The 9,104-nt window shown below is 42.0% G+C and overlaps 1 protein-coding gene across 3 annotated transcripts; it reads right to left on the bottom strand.

The window, feature by feature from the left end:
- Positions 1-72: 72 nt before the first annotated feature.
- Positions 73-8,293, bottom strand: LOC311129767 (guanylate-binding protein 1-like). 3 transcript variants are annotated; one of them, XM_084162201.1, is made up of 11 exons: positions 7,814-8,293; positions 7,287-7,510; positions 7,007-7,134; positions 6,755-6,864; positions 6,084-6,295; positions 5,339-5,581; positions 4,948-5,228; positions 4,623-4,835; positions 4,238-4,340; positions 1,335-1,459; positions 73-1,164 (listed from the first exon to the last, which is right to left on the bottom strand). In XM_084162201.1, exons 2-11 carry the CDS (start codon positions 7,456-7,458, stop codon positions 670-672), a joined length of 2,082 nt encoding a protein of 693 aa, XP_084018327.1. In that variant the 5' UTR covers positions 7,459-7,510; positions 7,814-8,293; the 3' UTR covers positions 73-669. The 3 variants fall into 3 exon arrangements, with proteins under 3 accessions (XP_084018327.1, XP_084018328.1, XP_084018329.1); XM_084162202.1 differs by having other exon boundaries at positions 7,287-7,424; positions 7,814-7,875; XM_084162203.1 differs by lacking the exons at positions 73-1,164; positions 1,335-1,459 and adding an exon at positions 2,100-3,955.
- Between the last annotated feature and the right edge of the window lie 811 nt (positions 8,294-9,104).

Below are 9,104 nucleotides of genomic sequence, written 5' to 3'. Positions count from 1 at the left end.
ATCAATATCTCTATTAAAACAAGTTTAGCTTTATCCTTAACCCTATCAGAGAAAATGTGAAAAGTTATCGAATAGAGATGAATCAAGGTTTATTCAAACAATCACAATTACAAAAGATAATGGTCAACCCTTAAGTGAAAAGCGCATTGAATATGAGTAGTTCCATTCTAGCCTTGCGTTGGTAGAGCATGGCGCGTGCAACGCCAGGGTTGTGGGTTCGTTTCCCACGGGGGGCCAGTATGAAAAATTTATGCACTCACCAACTGTAAGTCGCTCTGGATAAGAGCATCTGCTAAATGACTAAAATGTAGAATGTAAATGTAATATATAACAAATTTGACCTCTAGACAAGTTCAGCATGCTCATTTATTTTACCCTACATCCAAGAACAAAAGAAAGCACAAATCTTAACTCTCCAATTCTAAGACTGATCTATAATAACATTTAATAATATTTAAAGGTTATCAGAATGAGAAATTAATGGTTATAAACTGAGGAACTGACTTCTGTGAAGTGACAGCTGGTTTGGCCCCATTGTACCATTGTTGCACAGCAGTGTTTCTGTTGCACTATTTCCTAGTAGTTTTCCTGGGCTCTTCTGGTTAATGATGAGACTGGAGAAAGGTGTGGCTGCTGATCTGGACCATTAACTAATCTCTGGCGCATCCTTTAGAACTCTGAGCCAGGGCTTTTGCTAGTTGTACCTGTGTTGACTTTGGGCAGAGTTTTATTATCTTTAGAGTTGCCAACGGCTCCCATTTTGAGTTTGGGCGTGGTCGTCTTGTCTTGCTTGAGTGTCATGCGCTCCATATCAGGGATACTGCCAACACTACCTGATTTGAGTTTGGAAGTGGATCTGACCGACTCCTTTAACACAATCGCTTTGCGTTCCTCACGGGCTTTCCTATAGTTATAGTAATGACCTAAGCCATTGCTGACACTCTCTATGACACCCTGTGCTATGGCTCTGAAGTTACGAGACTGCTCTTCCTTCTCCTCGCGCTTGGCCTCCTCCTTCTCTCTCAGGCTCTGTATCTCCTCCTTCATGGCTGCCTCTTTCTCTGTGAAGCCCTTAGCCATCAGCTTTTCCTGCTCATGGAGCTTGCTATCCAGCGCTCTCTCCAACTCCTGTTGCTTCTCCTTTGCCTCCTGGACCATCTTAGCCTAGAATCGCAGAGGGACAACATAACAAGCAAGATGCATTTTCTCAAAGACTACTGTGTTCACCTCCCTCAGTTACTACAATCTGTGGTTATAGTTAAAAATATTAAATATTATTATTTTATGAGACATGGTATACAAAAAAAAAATATGTTTAAAGTGTCCATACATACCTCTAGCTGACGGATGCCCTCCTGATGACTCCTCTCCCTCTCCTGGATCAGTTTCTCTAACTGGTGCTGTTTCTCTGCCTCCATCTTCACAGCCTGTTCAGCCAGGGCTCTCTTCTCTTGCTCCTCTGTGTCAGAAAAGACAGTAGCCAATGGCTATTTCTCAAGTGCAAACTTATTCGTGGCCTGAAAACCATTTGAACATCAAAATGTGGCCCAGTATCTGAGATAAAAGTAAGAGGAGCGTCCTTGATGTATTTTGTGTTTGCAATGAGGTTTTCTGTTGTTTTCCCTTGTTTTTCTCTTTTGTTCATTTTGGTGGTGCATTGGGGGACGGTGGCTTTGCCCCCCAAAGCCACCGTCCCCCAATGCACCACCAAAATGAACAAAAGAGAAAAACAAGGGAAATCTTGGAGGGTTGTTGGCCTGGCGGTTGGGAGCTTGGGCCGGTGGCCGATAGGTCGCTGGTTCGGGTCCCCATTTTGACTTGGTGGAAGATCTGTCGACGTGCCCTTGGGCAGGGCGTTGACGCTGATTGATTTTGTGGGTCGCTGTGGATGGGAGTCTGTTAGATGACTGAATGTAATGTAAATGTTGAGTGGCTTCACTGCAGGTAGATTGTATGTTTTAATATTCAATATATATATATATATATATATTTTTTAATAACAAAAAGGGAAGCGTCAGGCCACGAAGGCATAATTGGGGTTTTCCAGATGCGAGTCAGTAAGACTACTACTACTTACATAAACACTAACAGATTCAAAGTGGATTCAAAACAATTTATTTATAAACTGATATGCATTTTGTAGTCAACTTCAGAGATTGGTTATTCTTTCAAATGATATAATATCCATATTCATTATATTTTGCTTCAATAGACAACGTTCTCAAAGAATATAAGACATAAAAAGTATACTGAACAAAAATATGAACGCAACATTTAAAGTGTTGATCCCATATTTCATGAGCTGAATTAAAAGATCCCAGAAATGTTCCATATGCACAAAAATCTTATTTCTCTCAAATTGTGTGCACAAATGTGTTTACATCCCTGTTAGTGAGAATTTCTCCTTTTCCAAGATAATCCATCCACATGACAGGTGTGGCATATCAAGAAGCTGATTAAACAGCCTGATCATTACAGAGATGCACTTTGTGCTGGGGGCAATAAAAGGCCACTCTAAAATGTGCAGTTTTGTCACAACACAATGCCACAGATGTATCAAGTTTTAAGGGATGGCCACTGGCACGCTGGAGAAGTGTGCTCTTCACGGATAAATCGTGTCGGCGAGCGGTTTGCTGATGTCAACGTTGTGAACAGAGTGCCCCATGGTGGCGGTGGGGTTATGGTATGGGCCGGCATAAGCTACTGACAACAAACACAATTGCATTTTATCTATGAAAATTTGAATGCACAGAGATACTATGACGAGATCCTGAGGCCCATTGTCGTTCCATTCATCCGCCGCCATCACCTCATGTTTCAGCATGATAATGCATGGCCCCATGTCGCAAGGATCTGTACACATTTCTTGGAAGATGAAAATGTCCCTGTTTTTCCATGACCTGCATAATCACCAGACATGTCACCCATTGAGCATGTTTGGGATGCTCTGGATCGACGTGTACGACAGCACGTTCTAGTTCCCGCCAATATCCAGCAACTTCGCACAGCCATTGAAGAGTGGGACAACATTCCACAATCAACGGCCTGATCAACTCTATGCGAAGGAGATGTGTCACGCTGCATGAGGCAAATGGTGGTCACACCAGATACTAACTGGTTTTTCTTTTATCCACACCCTACCTTTAAAAAAAAAAAAGGTATCTGTGACCAACAGATGCATATCTGTATTCCCAGTTATGTTAAATCCATAGATTTCTTTCAGTTGATTGATTTCCTTATATGAACTGTAACTGTAGTAAAATCTTTGAAATTGTTTCATGTTGAGTTTATATTTTTGTTCAGTGTATATTATGATTAAAGAAGTCTTCGTTATAGTCCAGAAATGTTTGTATTAAAGCCCCTAGATTGAAGCGCTATACTAGAACAGTGTTAATTTCACAAAAAAATCTGTAAATACATATGTTGTATAAGAAAAATAATACATCATTCTTGCATATAAAGCTTATACAGATTCTAAGCATGGCTATCAATTTGACTTTTCACTTTACATTGCTAGAAAATGTGTACATATGCTCAAGTAATACACATTGTCTCTACTTCATAAAAGCTCCCTTCATGAGCTTATATTGAAGGATAGTGTTGACAGCGTCCATTCCAAATCGAAGAACAGGCATGACTGTAGACTCAAGGAAACCACCTCCTTCCTTCTCAGGTGTGTTGCTCTTCTTGAACTCCTCTATCTCCTGTCTCATTAAGTCAGCCTTCTCCTTGTGGCCCTTCTCCAGCAGATCCTTCTGCTCCTGCATCTTGCACTCCAAGGCCCTGTGGAAGTCCCGTTCCTGTTGCTTCATCTCCTCCTTCATCTTCTCTTCCATCTGCCTCAACTTCTCGTCTTTGCTTCTGCGATCGTCCTCCATGGTGCGCTCCATCTCCACCCGTTTCTCTTCAGCAGCCTTCTTCTCCTGCTCCAGCACAGCTGATCTCTCCTTCTCCTCTGCATGGTCCAAAGGAACATTTGAGGTAGGAAAACACTAGCTTCTAGACTACTCATGTTCTCTCTCAAATTGACGCAACAGACAGCCCCTAATCTTTTCCAAGTTCTGGAGTAGGCCTTAAGTTCTAGGTTAAACTTTAGCCCGCATCCGTACTCTTTCAAACATCCCACATCTATGTTGACTTAGTGCAAGATTATCACCAATATATTGTGAGAAGTCACTCCAACCAGAAACCTGAATTCAACCAGAAAATAACATCCCATGCTATATTTTGGACTTACCGTGGATCTTTTTCTCATTTTCAGTCAATTTTTTGTCAGCTTGCAGGATGGAATTCTTTTCTAGACTCTTCTCCTTCAGGAACTGCTCCAGAATCTCCTCAGCCTGCAGAAACCCCCCCCCCCAAAGGCTACATGTTTTATCATTGTTTGATGGCAATCTAAAACCGGTTGGATGTGTTTCTGGTATGATGCTGTAGATGCCTAAAAATACTTTATGGAAGCTAATGTGAATCATAACAGTAACTGAGGTTGATAGAAACAGCAACCTATCTACGACATTGAAACTAAGTGGATCGGCCTGAAAGATGAGAACAGCTCCAGTGTTCAATATGGATTTTTTGATGAATGTTTCAGCCCTAGCAAGATTTCAGCTTGAAGCTCTTACCCTAACTCCTTTTTCGGGCTCGGCCCGGTACTGTGCCACCATGTTGTCATGGTGATTGCAGTAAAGCTCATATCCTCCAGGTGTGGCGTAGATCCCCTCCTTAATCTTCTGGGCCATCGGAGCAGACAGCTTCTCCAGAAGGGCCGCACACTTCTTCTCTGAGGCATCCTCGTTCTGGATGAGAAGGTCAGCGTAGTGCTTTGCAATGGCCACCTGCAAGAGTTGAGACTTTTTTAGGGAAGCATTTGTAAAAAGTGGTCCTTGACAGAGTTAAGAAATAAGTCAGTGTTTGTACCAGGCACAGATCTCAAATGATGACCCTTACCGCCAATGCTTTCAAGAAATCCCCATTTCCGTCTTTGAAGGATCGGTTCATGAATGCCTGTGTGGCCTGGTGGTCGGAGCGGAGGTGATGACTTGAAATCTGACCCATGTCCACCGGGAATAAGGCCTTTACCTCCTCCATGCCCTTCTGGTACACCGCCAGGCCCTCATCCACAGCAGCCTGGTTCTCAATTTGAGCCATGGCCAGCACTGCATTCTCCAGACAGGGCACAGAGCCTTTGGCAATGGTCTCCACATAGGTGTTAACCAAGTGGCCGAGCACTGAAATCAGATAGATGCGGGAAGAAAAATATAAGTGTATACATTTGGTGGTACAATAATATAGGCTACATTCAATACATCTGTGCAGAATCTTCAGATATTTGACTTACTTCTCCCGGTTACTTTGTGGCCCCCTTTGACAGTTTTTGTACGGCTCTCCTGGAAAATGAAGCGGCAAAAAGTATCTGCAACCTTTCGGAAGCTTCCACAGAGGTCAGCCTCATCCATGGAATCCAGGTGGGGCATGTTGGCAGGAGTTGTAGGGGTGGGGAATACAAAGCACTTGCGCGAGGGGAAGTAGTTCCGGATGCACTCTCGTGGGAGGTTGTACATCAAGTTCTGTCTACCCCCACCTGAATGATAGTCAGCATTCACCATTACAGTTGACATTACTCTATTTTTAGGGTCAATTTCCCAGACACAGATTAGGCCTTGTCCTGGGCTGGAAAAAAAAGTGTGTTCAATGGAGAATCTCGTCTGGGAGGCCTAATCTGTGTCTGGGAGACAGGCCCTTAGAGTTCACCATCCAAACACACAATCATTAACAGAAAAGCATATCAAGAGATATGCTTAAATTAACATTATGACCAATAAATTGGATAAAATAATTATGTCACTTGGTTTATGAGTCTGTTTGATTATGAGTCTAATCCTAGAATACATTTTCATAGGAATGATTTTATAATGTGTAATTTAGCAAGCGTTAGAGCCAATATCAATCATCTTGTTTTTCAACCCCTATGTTCTTTGTGAGATAATGATTATTCCAACTGTATAACTGTTCATGGTGCACTATTCAATGGAGAGACATTGTGCACAGTTGATCATTGGGGTGGTGGCTAGTGCTAATGTCACCTTTTCTGAGTTCCAGGGAATGCTCCAGATACCCATCTTCGGTGACGTTTCTGCCATCGATCTCGAGTAGTAGAGTGAAATCTCTGATGGCCCACACAAAATTTGGAAAGAACTGCACAAACTGGGCGTCCCCTCCTTCCTCCTCATCGTGAGAGGATGAAGCTGCACCGGAAGAATTCACCTTGATCCGCTCTGTCAGCTCACTAACATATCTTTAGAGCCGGTTGAGGATTGACTGATAAAAGCTACAAAACTATGTGGGTCCGAATTGTAATGCGCCTGCTACAGTTGTACAAGGACTTGCTGTACAACAGTTATAGCATACGAGTAGTTTCAGTTTCTTTTTGAATGGACTGTGTCCACATGCACGGACTGACCCCTAAGGGAATGGATCCAACAAAGTACAGTGTGTTCCAACATTCTGCAAACATGTAATTAACGCTGTCAGTAACACAATTTATTGCTCCGGGTCTATAAGGACATATTGCTCAGCGTCAAATAAATATACAAACATACAGCACTTTCACTTTCAATATGAGAGGGACTTCCAAGAAATGGCCCGGTTGGGGGAAATATCCCCCACACATGTGACATGTACACCTGTTAAAGTCAATAGGAGAGAAAACAGGGGAGGATTGCCATGGGGAAATTGATTTAGGTTTAAAGGATACTGGAGGTTCTCCACGGCTTGATTGTCGATGGTCCCTCGACTGTTGTAGACCAGAGTACTGCTTAACAGAATGGCCAGGGAGAAGATCCAGGCATCATTCTTAGAATCCCCCTGAATCAAGTATGACAACAGCAACATGTATTGGTGATCTGGCTAAATGTAATTAAATTATTTAAAATATGTGTGTTTAGATGTGTTCACTGTGCTGGATTATTCATGTGAAATGTAAAGAGACTGAACTTTGACCTCCCACCTTCTCCACATCCCCCAGCCCCTCTGTATCCAGCAGCACCAGGGTGTGGTCTCTTTTTTCAGGATGAGGCACACACCACATCCAGATTCCCTTAGTCTTGGATTGGATGGTGGCTCCCAGGGCAAAACCTAAATTAATATTTCAAAGACCATTTTAAGAAGAAAAAAATGTAATACATTTGCAAAATATATTTTTAATGAATTGGGCATTGACTATTGAGATACAGCTGATGCCCAAACCAGTTTGCAAATTCTCATTTGTCTCTCAGCATCAGTCTCACCCTTTCTCTTTCCAGCCAGCTTGTTCATGAGGTAGGACTTGCCAGTGCGGTACAGCCCTACCACTGCCACCACTACGACTTGCTGGTTCAGTCCCATCAGGTACTTGATGGCCCCAGGGACTACATGAAGCTCGCCGTCTGCGTTTTCGACCAGGCACATTGGGGAATCCATAGTCAAGTGGCTTCACAGGATGATTAGCCTACAGCTCCCAGAAATATTAAATCTATAATAAAATGATTAATTAAATATAGTTCAGGTGAATGATTGATATAAGTTAATTATCGATTCCTTCTATAAATTAAGCTCACAATGTCAATATAGCCTAGGACTACTGCATAGGCTATGTCAATATATTATTAAAAAGATCTGCACAATTAAACAGCCTAGCCATATGCATACAACATTTAGTTAAAGTGAAGTTAAAATATTGTCCAATGTCAGCTTCAATTTCATTATGAAATTCGTCTTCAAAAATGTAATTGTTTTCCTGTTATGGTACAGCATTCGCCGGTCATAACCTACTTACATAGACGAATTCTCCAAAAGTCCTCTCCAACCCAACTGAGTTTAATGGCAGAGAAACAACGCCCTGCAAGCTATATATTTGCTGCGATACAGAAAGTGAAAGTTGCCTAGGCTATATTTTTCTTCACTTATTTTCACCAGTCCAATATGAGATGGAACTGACGCAAACTACTTTTTAATTCATCAACAAAATCTTTCTAAATATCAGAAGGAAATGCAATAGACATTCAATTGCGAATTGCGTTATTGAGCCAATTATCGGGCTATTGTTCAACTAGGAATAGTGCCACTTTCACGTGGTAGTCGGAACTAGAAACTCTGGTTTAAAAAAATAACAGGAAACTCTGAAATCTCCGACGAGCTCCGACTTGATTATTTTTTTTGAACGGTCATCCATATCGGAATTCCAAGTCGCGAACTTGGGCCTCTTTCTAGAGCTCCCACTTTCCACCATGAAGATCACTGACGCCATGCATGACATGATTTGACCTCGTTTTTTATTTTTTACCGAATTCCCATTTCTGCATTTCCTAGTTCCGACTAGCACGTGATCGCGGCATGTAATGAATCACTGCGCAGAGCAGGGACTTTTTATATTTGTTTGGAAGCTTAATTTTAAACTGAAGAAACTTTCACTTTCAATATCATCACATACAGTGGGGAGAACAAGTATTTGATACACTGCCGATTTTGCAGGTTTTCCTACTTACAAAGCATGTAGAGGTCTGTAATTTTTATCATAGGTACACTTCAACGGTGAGAGACGGAATCTAAAACAAAAATCTAGAAAATCACATTGTATGATTTTTAAGTAATTAATTTGCATTTTATTGAATGACATAAGTATTTGATCATCTACCAACCAGTATGTCACGATCGTTTACGAACGAGAAGGACCAAGGCGCAGCGTGATATGCATTCATGTTTATTAATGACTAAACAAACGAAACGTGAAGTCCAAGGTAGCATACAAACAACATACCTTAACTGGAACAAGATCCCACAACTAACAGGTGCCAAAAGGCTGCCTAAGTATGGGCCCCAATCAGAGACAACGAGCAATAGCTGCCTCTGATTGGGAACCACTCAGGCCAACATAGATCTATACATACTAGATCAGGGGTGTCAAACGTCCGGCCCGCGGGCCGGATCAGGCCCGCAAATGGGTTTAATCCGGCCCGCGAGATGATTTTGTGAGCTGCAAATTTTCAATAAAAGAAACTGCTGTTCCAATTGTGTCCACTGGATGGCGCAATAGCAATTGTGTTAAGCAAGCAAACTGTTTATACTGG

Source organism: Coregonus lavaretus (genome assembly GCF_964263955.1).
Source record: "Coregonus lavaretus genome assembly, chromosome: 5".
Lineage (NCBI taxonomy): Eukaryota > Metazoa > Chordata > Actinopteri > Salmoniformes > Salmonidae > Coregonus > Coregonus lavaretus.
This window is presented reverse-complemented; position numbering and strand designations above follow the sequence as displayed.

Bases quoted from the DNA above. Each gene is read 5' to 3' on its own strand.
- LOC311129767 (XM_084162201.1), bottom strand. From the start codon at position 7,458: ATGGATTCCCCAATGTGCCTGGTCGAAAACGCAGACGGCGAGCTTCAT. The intron at 4,341-4,622 runs GTAAGAGCTTCA...GGGTTTCTGCAG, and splicing joins AGCCCGAAAAAGGAGTTAGG to GCTGAGGAGATTCTGGAGCA. The intron at 1,460-4,237 runs GTAAGTCCAAAA...TTTCTGACACAG, and splicing joins AAATGAGAAAAAGATCCACG to AGGAGCAAGAGAAGAGAGCC.